The sequence below is a fragment of the Equus caballus genome, chromosome 4 (assembly GCF_041296265.1).
Source record: "Equus caballus isolate H_3958 breed thoroughbred chromosome 4, TB-T2T, whole genome shotgun sequence".
NCBI classification, from domain to species: Eukaryota; Metazoa; Chordata; class Mammalia; order Perissodactyla; family Equidae; genus Equus; species Equus caballus.
This window is the reverse complement of record NC_091687.1, coordinates 45,379,490-45,396,865: the sequence shown is the minus strand read 5'-3', so window position 1 is coordinate 45,396,865 and position 17,376 is coordinate 45,379,490. Positions and strand designations below refer to the sequence as shown.

The following is a 17,376-nucleotide window of genomic DNA, read 5'->3' as shown; positions in this document are numbered from 1 at the left end:
ACTGGAAGACTGGTATGCCATGGGCCCTAAAATAAAATAACAAAAACGTTATAAACTAGAAGGAAAATTATTTATCTACTAAGTGTACTCAAAAACCTACGCTGAAGATAATTGCCATAATTGAACAAATATTTCCCTCTGAGCTTCCAGGCACATAACACAAAGGGAAGCATCATGAATTGCATAGTTTTATTAGCTAATAAAAGGATGCGCAAGAGATAAAAATTTCCTAATACTCAGGAATTAATTGAATGCATCCATTAAAGGCACTGAAGTCTTAATCATCAATAAGTTTAAAGTGGCTTAAGAAAGATGCTCAAATATTTTCACATTGGTCTATGAAATAGACAGGTCATAATATTTTAAAAGACTGGAAATACATTTCTATGTTTTTCCTAATATAATTCCGGAATATGATTTCTTTGCTTGAAATGTAATGAATATTTTGCTCTGTTTTTAGGGTGATCCGGGGGTTATGGGCCCTTTTGGGATGCCTGGAGCATCAAATCCTGGACCACCTGGGCCAAAGGTATGCATTCTTAGGAATATTTTTTTCTTTTACTGGAATCTTTGGCAGTTGGAGGGTGAAAAATTCATGATACCAGTAAGTGAACCAGAATTTTAGTTTTGGAAGAACTCCAAGATATTGCATAGGTCTATTATACGATGTTTCACAATTAAGCAAACTAAGGGCCAGCAGCAAATTTAACATTAGAAACCAGATTTCTTACTCCTGGTCTTGAATTCGTCACTTCACCTTGAACTACCTCTCCCAAATCCTATGCCCTAATGCAGGTAAGAATTTATTGCATTTATTCGGAAGAATCTGCTAGGACTTATAAACAGAGTGTCTGGCAGAAGAAAAGGCCACTCAGATTTAAAAGCATTCCCAGACATTCTTAAAGATTAAATATTTGAGTCTAAAGAGCCACCTAGTATTTCAATGGCCTTTCTCTAAACAGCAGTAGTAGTCTTTACTGGCAGGTTTTGTTTGCTTAGGATTTGAAATTCCCCTCCAATATGTTAGAAGAATGTACTATCTCAAGATCTGAGGCTGACAGATCAAGCCCTTCACAAATTGGCCAATTGCATTTTCGCTCTGTCCCATTATGGTTTCCGATGCAAGCTAAAGTCTGAAACTATAAACATTGTTTGAAATGTACAGGGAGATAGAGGAGGACCTGGCGTGCCTGGATTTAAAGGAGAACCTGGAATTTCTATTCGAGGACCAAAGGTATGCTTTACTGCTGTTCTTTTTTCCCGTATGTGAGAGGAGTGAAAGGAGATTTAATACCTAAGAAGTTGATGATTAGGGGTCTGGTCCTGTGGCCGAGTGGTTAAGTTTGCACGCTCCACTTTGACGGCCCAGGGTTTCGCTAGTTTGGATTCTGGGTGCGGACATGGCACCACTCATCGGGCCACGCTGAGGCGGTGTCCCACATAGCACAACCAGAGACACTCACAGCTAGCATATACAACTATGTACTGGGGTCTTTGGGGAGAAGAAGAAAAACAAAAAAGAGGAAGATTGGCATGAGATTTTAGCTCAGGGCCAGTCTTTAAAAAAAAGAAAGTTGATGATTGAGATCGCTCTGCTTGCAGTTGATGAACTCAGATGGAAGACTACACTGGTCCCTCTTCTAAAAATCAAGCCATCAGATCATTGATTTTTCATAAATGTTGGGGATGACAGCTCCTCAATTTTTGCTGACTAAACAGTTCGAAAATGCTTTTTGTAATGTCTCTGATATAAGAAATTATAGGCCTCTAGCCTCTTTCATTTACATATTAATGGCCGATGTATCTCTTCTGCAAAACGTTGTCCAAAAAGCTTTATTGAATCAAATTTCTCTGCTTTGTTATTCATCTTAAGGGTTATTTTAAATGAAAATGCAAATAATTATAGGAGAAGACAGCTTTAAGTAATCGTATCTATTTTTCCATGGCAACAAAACTCCGTTTGCCTCCTCACACGAAACCCAGCGTCCCAGCACAATATATCATTCCAAATGTCAACGAGCACTTCCCTGTTTATGAGAACAGACTGTAGGGCTCCATAATCAGCACTTACTAAATTCAGAGCATGTTGTTAAGGAGCTTGGAAGCTGGCTTTAGTTCTGTCAATTTGTCTCTTCTGGGTAAGGGTTCAAACACGAACATTGGTGATTTTCAAACTTCAAAAAAGAAAACTTAGAACCATCTTTAAACATAATGCAAAAGCTGTTCTATACTGAGAGGAATCGGAGTGGTTCTTTCTGAAGGTTGAGGGAGGATCCTGACCTCGTTTTCTTAGTCACTTTACCAGTCGTCCTGCTAGTGTGATAATCTTCTCATTTACTGGGGGCAGAGGGAGTTCCCAGAATGTGAACTTTCAAGCTAAAACAGAGCAAGTCCCAGGCCAGCAAGAACAAGACGGTCATCCCACTCCCCAGACCCTGAGGCACGTGGGAAGCCAAGCTGTGTATGACTCAGGGAGAAAATTCTAAATTTCCTAATGTTAAACCTACAGGTCTGAATTTGATCAAGAACATTTGGGTGACAATTTTTGTGTTGTTTGATAACTTCTGGAATCTATGTATTCCTAGTTCCATGATTTAGAGTTACTTCTCTCTACATATACTATTCTTTACAACTGAAATAAAATGCAATTAAATGTGCAGCTGGGGTTTATAAGCCCTACCTGTTTCTACTGCTCTTTACTGGGCATTGTAGGTGACGGTATTTAAAGTCATTTTCTTATTCACTCCAAACATTTTTCTAATCCCTTCGCCGCTAATGATGTTCTTTCTGCTATTCTTCCCTAATGCATTGTTTTTTAAGCTTTTGGAGGGTTAAATGTCTGATGGAAGTTTGGACACATTAATTTGGTTTTATGTATTACTTTATGGAACTCCCAGATCCCCCCAAAGCCAATTTCAAAACACCAGATTAAAATTTCTGCCCTAATTTCTATTGAATGAGAAAGACACTTCAAAGTGATTCATTTTCCAGGACATTTTCTTGAATCCAGTGCAGAAAGTCCAAGTGGCAAAATTCCACTTATAAAAATATTATGAGGAGTCCAAAATAAAAAGCTAAGAAAGAACACTGCCTCTATCCCCGCTCCTTGATAGTTCCTATGAACATTAAAGTAACAAGCTAACTGAAGTTTTTGCAGAGGAGAAGACAAAGATCTCAAGGGAAAAAGTGTTGGTAAACTATGAACGTTTGAATGTTTTTCCCTCCAGTGTGGGTGCCAGAGGATAAATAAAAACAGCTGCTGATAATTTGTTATAGGCTTGGAACCTAAAAATAAAAACTAAAAGTGAATTTTGATTCCAATCTTCTTTTCCTTTCAACTTAACCAGGGAGCAGTTACCGCTTTGTTTTGTTGTTGGCCTGCTCCTTGTGTCAGCATGGAAAGAAAGAGGCATTTTATTTTGGGACACATCCCATACTCCTATATGGAAGTTTAGAGTTTTAACCTTAACCATTGTTGGAAGAGCATAATAAATTGCTTCTGAGAAGTGACCAGTTCCCTGTGGTTGGGGATATACCAAAATTCACCTCTCCGGAAGACCTGGTTTTTGCTCTCTGTCATAAAACTTTTTAAGGGATCATCTTGGGTTTTTGTTGATGATAAATAGCACATTAAGTCTTTCTAAGTGGTCACATGTTTTCTGAAGATGATCATTCTTAAGAAGGTTAACCACATGAAATCAGTCTCAGATTTAATAGGAAAGAACAGCTATTACATTCATGGTTTTCAAAATAAATTTAACTTTCTTATTGCTTAAAGGGTACGTAGATTTTTCCCCCAAATCAATCATTGATTCATAGGAGTAGAATTAGGAACAGTGTTTTGGGCTTGGATTTTGGGCAACGTTTTGGCTTGGAGTAATGGTAGTTTGACCTGTGTTTGCTTGCTTGTAAGTAAAGTTTTGAGGGTCCTGCTACTTTTCCCAATCTTGGAAAACAAAAATCTGTCTATTATTAGAGTTTCCTCCTAATGTAAAAAACTATAAATATTTTAAAACATGAGCAGCTCTTTATCAAAATAAATGATGTGTGTTGACAAGGGCCATTGTAAGAGTTGTCACAGCAACAGAATGAAATGTGGTGTAAAAAGAAATATTACAAGTTTTAAATATAAGTGTAATAGACTTATATTTAATAAATCTTCTTATAAAAGAGTCTTCCTCATTTTTTTCTTCCTTTCTCTCCACTTTATGTTAGCCAGAAATTTCTTTGATTTCCGTTTTGTAGAGAGTTACACATCTCAGAAAATTCTGCTGTTCAAAAGGCCGTAATCACCCTTCCCTCTTCTTTACAGAGGAGGCCAGTAGTTGCTACTAAAGGTTTTTGATGCTTAAGGTTATAGCTGTAAAGTAACATTTATAACTTTTTCCTAGGTCTCAAGATATGAACCACAAACTCAGTGTTCTGGCCCTTTACAACTTGTCTTTAAAAAATTAATCTGTTTTTAGTTTTTATTTGGGCTTGTTTATTCCCCCTGTAATTTGAGCCCCATTGAGGGAGACAATAGATGTAACATAAAAATGGGTAACATATAATTATCTTATTTTTACACTGAAAATTTTGCTATGTATTCTTTTCTACTTTTCTTCTCACATGATGCTTACCAAATTTCCTCATTTTTATACTTCTCACTAATTTATGATGCACTAAAATTTTGTAATTTTTAAAATTAAAAATATCAGCAATCAGCCATTTTCTAATTCCTATGAAGTGTTTTCCTACAGAGGACTTTGTAATGGTTCATATACGTTCCCTATGTTCGTTCCAAGCTTCACACTTGCAACACAATGGATAAGACACAACCACAAATGGATGAGACTTATGATGAGATAAGTTGCCATATGTGGTAGGGTTTCCTTCTAAAATTTTTCAAATAATTTCTCTGCACCTATCAAATCCACCTTTGGCATATTGAGTTGATATTGTGCTTAAGTTTTGCCAGGTGTTTCATAGTTTAGTCTTATGATATCACTTGGTGTTGGAATTTACCCAGGGTGCCCAAGGCCCTCGGGGACCAGTGGGTGCTCCAGGACCCAAAGGCGACAGCTATCCTGGTGCGGCTGTAAGTGTGGACATTGCTTTTATTTCCTTCCTCTCCTCCCTGTTTCCTTCTTTCCTTCCTTCCTTCCATCTTTCTTTCCTTCCCTCCTTCCTTCCTTCCTTTCTTTTTCTTTCTCTCTCTTTCCACCGCCTCCCTTTCTTCCTTTCTTCCTCCCTCTCTCCCTCTCTGTCCCTCTCTCTCTCTTTCTTTCTGAACACTGCACATACAAGGACTCTCACTCTCTCCCTTATTATATCATCTCAGGGACCTCGAGGACTACCAGGACCCCCTGGACCAATGGGTTTACGTGGAGTGGGAGACACTGGAGCGAAGGTAAGACTTTAAAGTAGGTAGCTTCTAAAAATGTATCTATAAGTAAGTGAGTTTGCTGAATGTGAAATTTTTTTAGACGTTACAGAAGAGTAGAGGTGTCTGAAAAATTGACACAGGTATTTATCCTCATCTATGGACATTCTGGGTACCTTGCACAAATTTGAAGATGTAGATTAACTTTATGGTTTTTCTCCTCCTTCCTTGGTAGCAGCTCTCACGTTCCTTTGCTGCTTTGTCTTCCTGTACCAAGATCAGAGTTCTATTCCGAGCCCTCCTCTCTCTAGCCATGCTCTTTCCTAGGTGCTGGCATCCAGTCCAATGGCTTTAACCCCTATCCACGTGCTGATGGCTTCAAATTTCTATCTTCCCCCCTCTAAGCTCTGGTCTGACACATCTGGTTTCCTACCATATGTCTCCTCTTAGGTTTCTCACAGACACCTCTAACCTAACATCCAAAATAGAATGTTTGATTTTCACCCTTGTAGTGCCTATAACTGGTAGTGCCTGCCTTTCCCTCTCCTCTCTCCACATCTAGTCTTTTGGTAAATACTGTCAGTTCTCCCTTCAAAATATATCTTGACTCTGGCTGCTTTTCTCCTGCTGCTTCCACTGGGGCAGACCAGCATGGTCTAATGCCTGGCCTATGAAAACAACCTTTTCACTAGTCTCCCCTTTTCCACCTCTGCCCTTCTGTTACCAAGCAGGCAGAGTGGTCTTTTAAAACCATAAATCAGATCATCTCCCTTTCTTTCTCAAAAACCACTCCAATCACTTTACATGGCCTAGAAGGACCTTTGAGACCCACCTGAGGCTCCTGCCCCTTTCTCCTTTGCTGCCTACCTCCAGCCACACTGGCCTTCACTACTTCAGCTCAGTCCTGCTTCCGGGCCTTGGCTCTGTCAGGATGGCTCATTCTTATACGGCCTCAGCTTGAATCTCACCTCCCTGACCACCCATCTCTGTCCTCTCCCACCCTCCCCATCACTATCACGTCCCTCTGTGTATTTCCTACATAGTGTGTATCACTTTTGGAAACCACCTTGCTTACTTACTGCTTTGTTTATTCCACAAGAGTGTAAATTTCCCCAAAGGCAGGCTGTTCGTCTTGTTTCCTGCTAAATTCCTGGCACCAGAACTAGGTGTGTCACCCAATAGGAGCTCTATAACATGTTGAATGACTGGAAAATGAGTGAATGATTAATAATACCTTGAAGAGACAAGTTTTTCCTTAGAAACATATCTACTCACTTAGGTTTTCAAATGCTTCTGGGTCATTAGAGAGAGGCGTTGTAAGTGCGCAATGTCAACTTTTTGTCTTAACTTTTTAGTCTCTGCCCCAGCACTTAGGAGTGACAACACCTTAATACTGCTTTTATACAATGGGACAGGTGCCCGTTTGCCCTCTCCCAGGTAGAATGAAAGATTGGAGACCATGGTACTACATGGCGTCTCTGAAGGAGGTCTTGATTCCAGCCCTGTCTCTGTCTGTTAGGGTCTATGTGAGAGTCCAGGGAGAGGCTGTGTCTGAAAGTGCTGAGTAAACTGTGCAGAGGAGACACATCTGAGGTGCTTATATCAAGGTTCTGGTGAGGTCTGACCTGGGACGGAATCTGATCCATTAACACCCGTCGGCAGTGTCAATGATCATGCTGAATTTGAGTAATGAAGTAATCTTTTCTTTTTGAGGCACAGTATATGTCAAAATGTTAAAATTTGAAAATAGAAAGAGAAATTTCAGTACATAAACCTCATTATTTTCTACTCTGAGTGAAACATTGGTACAAACTTTTGTTATTATGCTAAATATTCCTTTAGTTAGGGATGTAGAAGCTTTTTTATATTTAAAAAAAGGGATAAAATAAGATGTGTTAAATATATACTGGAATATATTTGTATTCTAATGGAAACGTATGATCATATACATTTCCACAGAGTAGATTATTATGAATATTTTCTATATGTATGCATTGTATTATATTAAATTATCCTAGTATGTTACTGCTTTACATTTTGCAGTAATAGTCAAGAGGTACTTAGGCACAGATAGAGAACATTTGAACATTTGATTCTTGTGAATATTCCACAATGTCGGATTATTTAACATACAGACTAAAACTTTTACTAAATGATTTCATATACTCTTTCCTTCTAAAAGTCTCTTGAATTTGCTTTCATACATTTTAGGGGGAAAAACATTAAGAAAAAAAGGTGTTCCTTTACAATTTTATCCCGCCTATTTTATTTTTTGAAACAATTAACATGTTGTGAGAAGGTGTGTCTTAGGTGAAACTCGTATTTCTCTGTTAGCCCGAACAGGAGGCGGAGTGGAAGCAGCCGACAGCTCCCTTCTGGCGGAGGGGAGAAGAGAACATTAGCTAGGATCTGCCCCTATCTGCCCGCCTCCCTCTCAGCTGCCTTTTCCTTCTCTCTGTTGTCTCTTCCTCTGGACGCTGGGAAAGTGTGTTAGCCTAGAAATCTCTAGCCCCCGAAGGAGAATATTAGGAGTGTGAGCCGGTCTTAGAATCAAAGAACTTGATGATAAACTTGAAAATAAAGGAAATTCTAAAAGCCAATACCAGCTTTGAAAGATAACTTTCAAAATCATCCTTTGTCTTTTATAAAGGCCTTAAAGTCTCTATGTGGCCTTTCTTTTCTGAAGAAAACTTTTGGAAACACACAGAGATATGAACAGAAACTGGTAAAGAAAGGGAGATATTAGGAAAAGTCTCCTGCCACTTAACTTTGTCTTTCTGGTTTGGTAAAGTGGAGGTGAGATTTTCAAAATACTCTAAAGTTGTCAATGGGAGCAAAAGCACTAGATTCAAATGTGTGCAGAATTCCTCTCCTTCCATTTTGTGTTAAAATGGCAGAGAAAATTAAGTATGTGGGAATGTGTATGTGTGTGTGTGTGCGTAGCTGTATTGACATATATTTCTGATAAGTTTTCCATTTAAACTCTGTGTAGTCACCTTAAAATATTGGCCTTAGGGCATTAACTTATAAAACAAATGTGTTTTGAAATGAGGAAACCATTAAGGTTGACGATTAATTTATGGTGAGTTTTTGTAATATTTAGTTAAGGTCACATGTGTTTAGCATATGACACAGACATTAGACTCAAAGCTTCTATGTTTCAAAACATATCAAAAGCAGTCCCTGACATCTTGTGCCCTTGTGGTACTCCACGGGTTTTTTTCCAAGTAGAAGAATTCCATATGACATCAGTGGTTATACTACTTCTATATACAATTACCTTGAATTGAATCCAAAATTCTGGCAAGGGCTTCTGAGAGATTTCTAAAATTCTTGTAAAAACTACAACTTCCAAGGAGATGGTAGAAATAGTTTTAAAATCCACTTTTGAAACATGCTAGGAAGAGGAACTGACAATTTGGTTCCTTGCTAAGTGGGAAGTGCTCATCCAGTACCCTGACCCTAGACCCAAACTCCCAGCTCATTGATGGGGAAGACAAGCTCAAAGATCCTACCTAACGCTGCCTGCATTTCTTTACTGGAGCCCTAGAGCCTAGGAACACGCTTTGTGATTTGGGGACAATCATTATGTAAATCTAATCTCCCTTTGAGAAGGCCTGATAACTCTTTGCTCCTGTATTTTTACTCCTAAAGGCTTAAGAGGTACATGTGGCCCAAGGGTTAATTCCCTTACATCTCTATTGGTAAACGTTTGTTCTTGGCCGCCTAGAAGAGGAATACAAGGAGTGGCTCTCCTGAGCTCCCTAAGGGCAGGTGCATCCTGCCATTAGCTCTTAGGTGCATCCGTCTCTCTAGGTCTTTCAGCCCCTCTCTGTGTGCTGGTTCATCACAGAGAAAGCCGTGGCCTTCCCCAGAGCCTTGGAGCAGTTGAGCTAAGGTCAATCCTTGCACAAGGAAATCTCACCTGGCTTTTGGAGCACTCAAGGGACTTCTTCACCACCAAGTGGTTGGTATAAACCTGTGAGCAGAGAAGACTTGTTGGGTATTGTTGTTGTTATTATTATTGCATAGCACCTAAATATTATATTATATATTACCTAAATATTTCCAGAATATCATGGCATTTCAACAACTTCCTTATTTTATAGATAAGGAAATCAAGAACCAGAAACGTTGAACAACTTGCCTGTTTACAATGTAAACAGTTTTGATACTATATAGTGTTTGTTCATGAGAGGAGATTATGAATATGGATGAATGAATGAAAGACTAAACAGATGAATAAATCAGAGCAGAAAGAATGACTTGCCCTAATCTACAGATGCTCGGCCTCCAATGCTGTCCATCTTACAACTATCTCAGCACCATTTAGCATACAGTTGGATTGTTTCTCTTCCCATTCTAGCTTTTCCACTGTCAAGACTTACATTATGTAAATATTAAAGAGAAGCATAAACCTAAACCCAAAAGAGTTAAACATTATTCAAAAGCTTTAAATGTTTGAATATTATAAATACATGCTTTATTTGACAAAAGTGGCCCATAGTCATAAATTAAAATGCAAGTCTATGTGAAATTCCACTGTGTATCATTATTCTAAAAATGTTCCCAGCATCTGAATCACTCCTCTGTTCTCTGCAATGGCTCACATATGTGCACACCACCAACAGGCAGTGGTGAAACAGAGGAGCGATTCACACAGAGATGCATTAGGAATTTGTGGATTCCATCAGTGAACATAGACTGGACAAGAAACTCCATTTTGAACAGTGTCTGACAAGGAGAGCTGGCCTAGGATACAGGCTTAATGATAGCAAAGTTAAGGGTATGATTCCAAATTGGAGTTGAAGAAACCCACCTCCTACAATATGGCTGCAAAATTGCTTCAGGCAGGACAATCAGCTCAGAAACAGGACTAATTAAAGCCAGAGCCATATCAAATTTAAATGCTGAGCAACTTGACGGTTGGGCTACAGAAAAGGTCATATTTAAGACCAGGAAAACTCGACTAGGTGACTTTTCAAGGTTACTCCCCAGTTCAGTTCTATGCATGAGCTCTAAAATCAGGGTGGGACTCCCATCTCCTTATGACTTTCAGTATTGCTTTCATCTCTCCTTGCTGTTTTCCTAGCTCTGCATTTCTCTCCCTAGAAGTACATACATACCTTCTCCTCAGCCCTGGAGATACACTAAATCCTCTTAACATTCACCACCCACAACTCCATCAACGCATTTTTATTTTTAATCATGCAGACTGGAGGAACTTTCCCCGGTTGAAAATTATATTGAATATCAGTACAAGAGACTTCTCTTCTCCCTGTCATTAGGGGCAGTATCAATGTTTCTATTTTTAAGGTTTCTAACTCAGCTAAATAAGAACAACTCTTCTCCAATGAGACTCTTGGCACAGGGGCATCATTTGCTCATCTTTGATGAGCTGATTTTGAGAAAAGGAAGAAACAATCAATAACAAATCCCCCTAAATCCTAAAGCAAGCTTTTAAATAATCATGGATTTTGAGATACTACTGCTTTGGGGCGAATATTAAACTTCCAGGAGAGAAATGAATTCAAAGAATTGAAATTATTTTAAATATTTTAAAATTTAAAGCTTTAAAAATACTCTAAAGAAAATGATACCATGATTTGAATGTTTGTTTTCTGGTATCTTCTTACTTATTTCCTCATCCCCCTGATAAGTGTGCTGGTGATTGTTAATGTCTCCCTTTGCAAATTAAAGGGTGTCAGTGAAAAGTCACCAAGTGATATGAAAATGACCAGGCAATGATCAATATACATTATCAGTATCAGGTAGTCTCTCCATAAGCTTAGAAGAAGGCCTCTAAAATCTCCATTGACATCCTGGCAATCACAGTGAGGTATTCCAGAGTTACTAAGCCGGTATGTATGCTCATGACATAATTCATTCCAGAGGGCTGCTTATGTTTGTGGTATTTGGAGTCTATTAAGATATGTCTATAAGACAACTATTAAGTTATGTCTTAATTTTATTTAAAAGCCAGGAAGAAAGAAACATTAAGCAGCCACTAATCATCACTTTGACTTCTACCTTATTTTAAAACTCAGTCATTTGTTAGTTTTGTCATTTAGTAGAATCTTCAGAGTACCACTCCTTGGAAAATTCTTAAGAGGTTAATTCTTTTCATAGGAATTCACCTTGCTTTTTATTATCCTCAAAGTAGAAAAGCATGAAATCACTTTTAGAACAACTGTAACCTGCTTCCACAGTCCTCTCAAAGAATGACAAGGACTTAATTGGCGCAAACAAAGGGAAAAATAGTGATTAAAACCTTGTTAATGTGTACAGGGGGAGATGGTCTAATGGGCTGTTTGGTCTCTTAAGAGAATTGTCTCCTCAAATGCTGTTTTTAAATCTTATAAAATGTGGAAGGCGTTAGAGACTGTTTCCTTATCACAGCTCCACCTTGAAACCTCTGTCACTTCTTGGCTGTGTGACCTCAGCAAGTCATTTAGTCTCCCTGAGACTTAAACTCTTCATCTGTGATTTGGCTAATAGTGCCTACTTCACAGGGCTAGTCTGCAAAATTAATGGAACAATGTCTATAAAATACTTTTATGAATTGTAGCATACTAAAGTATTATTGGTAGGGGTAGTAGTCATAGTATGCATTACTCTCCCGAATCAAGTACTGAATGTTGTAGTATGGATAAAAAGAGAGAATAAGAATTTGTGTAGGTAGGAGATCTGGAACGAGACCAACAAAAACATTGGGGGCAACCACAAAACTGAGGAATGGCAATGGGGGGAAAATGGAAAGGGAAGCCTTAGGCAGCTGGGTACTTGTGCAAATTTTGTGGACCACTTAGGAAGCTCATAATGAGAATTTTTTTTTTTTTCTCCTTGAGAGAGTGTGATTGACTCAGTGTAGGAAAAGGACTTTCACAGCCACACAGCCGTGGGCTCTGCATTAAGTAGCAGCTGGAAGAAAGTCTGTGGAAGTTAGCATCTTGCATCTAGCCCCAGCTAACACCAAGATGGGAGATGGGCTCTGGAGTCAGACCTGGGTTTGAATTGCTTCCGGGTGCACGGTTTTTGGCAAATCATGTATCCTTATCTGTTAGCCTTAGTTTCCTTATCTACAAAATGAAGTAAGTTGATAGGATCAGATGAGATAATAAATGAAAAGTACCTGCCACATAATACATTTAATACATGTTAATTATTATTTATTTTGTTATTAATTATGATAAATTTAATGGTAACCAAAGCAAAGATTTACCCATGAGAAAAAGAACAAATGTGATAGTATGTTTGCTTTCTTTTTTCTTTTAAAAAGTGAAAGGTTCAATGAATTATTACCAGGACGATCATAAGATTATGTATGATTTTAAAGGGGTTGAAATGAACCACTCTGCAAGGTTATGGTCTAAGTAAAACCTTCACTCAATCATTTGTTAAGTCCACATTTCAAGTACTGCAGATGGTCCTAAACTTGGTCGCGTCCTGTGAAAATGAAAGGAGTATCTCCATCTGGAATTCCTTTTGTGGGCCAGAAGGAAGTTGTAGGCAATCTGACTGGCTATTCTTTTTTGAGGGAGGGGAGGTAGGAGGGAGGGGTAGGGCTTAGGCTATGGTCTTATGAAACTGATGGATGTAGTTACGAATGGCAACTCCAGAATTTGCTTTCAGGTCTCGTCATTATCTCCTAATGCAAGGGCTCCCTCTGCAGGCTCCAATAACCCTCAGATCCTGTGTGGGAAGCTAAGTCCAGCTATGCAAGTACCTATTGCAATTCTTTTTATTTATGAATGTCACTCTGTCCACTGACAAGTAAACTGCATATCTGAAAATATCATGGTGAACTCACTTCTTAGGTATCACTGGTGCTGCATTGTGGCAGAACCAGTGCTGTCAAGTGGTGAAGTGAGTCCTGACCACAGTCCGCTTGTACACATTCACCCGGTGTTGTGGCCTACGTGGACATGTGGCCCATGGAACAAAAGACACAATATATTTTCAAGACCCCATCACAATAGAGAGAAACTATGTCTGTGGCTTCACACAGCTTATTAAGTGCCTGATATTCCCATCTATTGAAAAGTATGGTACATATACACAAAGAAACAACCCTGATATGTTATAGACTAACTCTAACATCTGCAGAATATGTTAAGACTTGGTTTAAAGTCTATCAGATTCATAAATGCATATATTGGATTATATACACATAGGTCAAAAGATACAAAAGAGATTTTGATAGGTAAAACACAGCTGTATGTCAACAATTATATGGATAAGAATGGACAACTTGATCGAGGTAACACTGCAGTACCACAGATGATGTGGGATCACCCCCTTGAAGCTCATTGGCTAAGGTTCACATATACAGAGGGCAATAAGGTGTCCACAGGGTCAGCTATCCTATTGCTTTTCACCTTCAGACACTCCTTAATGGTGAGAGTTAGTGAGAATGAATAAGAGAGAAAATGAATAGCAATAATCAACATTGACAAGGCTGGCCTAATGTAAACTCAAAACTTATTTCAACTGTTTTTCCTATTTGCTTTCCCATCTGGATTGGTTGTATGTGTGTGTGAGCATGCACATTAGTATGATTAATATTAATTGAGAAGGGATTTTAACTAAAATCATCACAAGAAAAGTATCGCAAATTAAATAGTAGAGTGTCAAATTCTTTCTTAAAAAAATACTGCTGTGTAAACAACATCTCCATCTTCTTGCCATATCCTTAATTTTTGAAAATTATGCAACACTGTGTATCTACTAAGAATACATGAAACACATGTAAGTTCTACTAATGATGTTGAATCTACCTGTGTGCTCTCCCTTTCGCTCATCTTTCCATCTTTTAAATCTTGTCTTCTTCTCTGTACTGAGGAGGAACATCACAGCAACCTTTCCCTTCCCTCACTGGTGAGATTTTTATTGGGTCTTGTTCATGGATTTAAAAAAATATTTTATTAAAAACATTGTCAAAATTATTCAGCATATACAAAAGTAGAAAGACTAGTAGAATGAACTCCCATTTACCCGTCAGATTTCTTCAACAATGATCAACATGTGGTGAGTCTTTATCTGTGTGCCCCACTCCTCACTTCCCCTCCCCACACTGCATTATTCTGAAGCAAATCCCAAACATGACCATATGAAACTTTAGCATTTGTCTGTTTGATATGAGCTCTTTTTTTAAAAAACATAACTGCAGTACTGTTAGCAAACCTAAAAAAATATTAACAACAATTCCTTAGTATCGTCAAATTTCCAGCGTTCAAATTTCCCAGTTTGTCTGATAAATTTGTTGCTTGGTTTGTTTGAATTGGAATCTAAATGATGTCCAATCATTGAACTCGATTGAGATGTCCCTTAATCTCTTTTAAAATCAAAGGTTACTCACCTTTTGTTTTGTCCTTGCGCTGTCTTTGTGGATGGGTTCTTTGTCCTCGAGGATTTTGCTGATGGTATCCTATGGTGGTGTTCAACCTGTTTCTCCATCCTCTGTATATCTTTTTCTTTCTTTTGTAAACTGGCAGTTAGACCTAGAGACCTGCCCAGATACAGGTTCAGTTTTTCTCAGCCAGAATACTCATAGGTGGGACTGTGTGCTCCCCATTGCATCACATTAGGTGTCAGGCCATATTTTTTCTAACCTCATCGTGGAAGGGCAGAGGTGAACAGAAACACAAAAGAAGGGGCCATTGTATCTGGGGTGAGGTTGAGGGGGCCAGGCAAAGAAGATAATTATTTTTGATAAAACATTTAACGATTCTGGGTAAAATCTATTTAACTATGTTTACCTATGTTCCATTTTGTTGGAGGATATCAAAATGTAGCAAGTGTGTGAATCAGTCAGGTCTAGTTGGAGACCCACACTCAGTGAATTTATAGGTCTCCCCTTTAAAGGTACTTCAGAGTTAGTCAAGAGAGATAACAGAAATGTATATGGTACAGGACAAGTTCATGTTCACTACTTGGAGCTCTTGATGATAGGAGTGATCATTTGAGCTGGGAGAAACTGGGGTCACTGAAAGCTGGGAGTTAGAAGGAGAGAGGTGTTAAAGAGAGAATTAGTACCTATGGTCTGAACAGCAGTTGATTATTAAGTGGAAGAGATGGAGACAGAAGACCAGAATCATAAAAGTGGCCTGTAAGCAAAAAGGAAATATGTAATTATGAAAGTAGAGATTAAGAGAATTGTCAGTGATAAAGTCTAAAAATGTTCCCCATTCTTTTAAGGTCTTGTTTTCTCTAGAAATATTTTACAGTTTGTAAGTAGAAAATAAAGTTAAGTAAAAGATGGGCAGTTTTTCTAGATAAACAGTTTCATCATTTCTGATAATCCTGATTTCAATTCTGATTTTTGCACTGTTAAAAATTATAAGCTATTTAGCTCCTAACAGGATGTGGACAGAACAAGACAAAAGAGGCAAAGAACTTGGGAGTTCTAGGTTCAAAACTTGGCTCTGGCTCTGTTTTTTTTTCTTTATAACTTCGTTGAGGCATATTTTATGTATCATAGAATTCACCCATTTCAAGTGCACAATTCAATGATATTTTTAGTAAATTTACCAGTTTGTACAGCAATCATCACAAATCAGTTTTAGAGCATTTTCATCCCCCCAGTAAGATCCCTCAGGCCCATTTACAATTAATCATCATTTTCAGTTCCTGTTCCTGGCCCCAGGTAACCACGGATTTACTTTCTTGTCTCCATAGATTTGCCTTTTCTGGACATTTTGTATAAACGGAATCAAATAATATGTGGTCTCATAGTCTGGCTTCTTTCATTGAGAATAATGTTTTTGAGGTTCATCCATGTTGTGGGATGTAGCTGGAGTGCTTTCCTTTTTATTGCTGAATGACCACATTTTGTCTATCTGTTTACCACTGAAGGACACTTAGGTTGTTTCCAGTTTTGGGCTATTATGAAGAATTCTACTCAGAGCATTTGTATGCAAGTCTTTGTGTGGACATATGTTTTCATTTTCCTTGGGTGTATGGATAGCAGTGAAATTAGTAGATCATATGGTAAATTTATCTTGAACTTTCTATGAAATTGGAAGACTGTTTTTCAAAGTGGCTGCACTAGCAACATATGAGGGTTCCTCTTTCTCCAAATCCTAGTAGCCCTGCCTTTCAATGGCCATGCAGCTTAGGACAAACTTTGGTTTCCTCTTTAATAAAACAGGTGGGGTGGGGAGTTAACATTTACCAAGTGTCTACTCCACGCTAGACTCTGTGATAGAATCATTCACATTCTTTGTCTTACTTTATTGTCATCTCCATGAACTGTAGGTGTGATTTTCCATGTATCTGATGAATTTACTGAGGTTCAGAGAAGTTGGGTAAGTTAGTCATCATTGTGATATAGGATTGTTGTGAATACTAAATTATGTCAAACAACATATATGAATGTGCATAGCATAGGGTTGGGAACATAGAAGGTGGCTGATGAACAGATTTTCATTTCTCTGCTCTTCCCATCATTCATATCTCAAATAGGTTGAACCACGGGGTCTGACATACCCTAATCAGGTCTCACCACTTTTCTGGTGATAGTTGCCTGTTATGAAACTGTCCCACTTTGGAGAATCTGAAAAGCTTCATAGAACTTACTCTGCAGTCACAGTTGCTCTAGTGGCAAACGTATCATAGAGCCAATCCCTAATCTAATAAGAGCAACTAGTTCAGGATGGAGTTGCATCTTTTAATGCTCGCTTTTTATTCTTGTTTCTTCTTTCTCCCTCTATTCACAATGGCGGTAATTACTTTTCCAAATTCCACAGAAAGGAATTCTGAAAAAAGTATATTAAGGTTGACAAGAAGTTAGTGGACTTGATTGCTTTGAAATGGACCTATATCAGTTGACTTGAATGTTGCATCAATGACAATAAGAAATGAAAATGAAAGGAGATAACACTCTCTTTGTCAAGTATAGCAAGGTAATCTGGGAAAACAGGGCTTAATCAATCTCTTAGTCAAATTCAAGTGTTTGGGATCTTAAAATATGTTTTTAGACTATGAAAATTCATATGAAATATTTTTAATAT

The 17,376-nt window shown here is 38.2% G+C and overlaps 1 protein-coding gene across 7 annotated transcripts in view; it reads left to right on the top strand.

Moving 5' to 3' along the window:
- Positions 1–17,376, top strand: part of COL28A1 (collagen type XXVIII alpha 1 chain) — a 179,014-nt gene that overhangs the window by 89,010 nt on the left and 72,628 nt on the right. For all 7 annotated transcript variants that reach the window (XM_070264503.1, XM_014739197.3, XM_070264504.1 and 4 more), the window contains 4 exons: positions 461–529; positions 1,166–1,234; positions 5,012–5,080; positions 5,324–5,392. In XM_070264503.1, the coding sequence (XP_070120604.1) occupies positions 461–529; positions 1,166–1,234; positions 5,012–5,080; positions 5,324–5,392 (276 nt within the window). The remainder of the gene's footprint in view (positions 1–460; positions 530–1,165; positions 1,235–5,011; positions 5,081–5,323; positions 5,393–17,376) is intronic.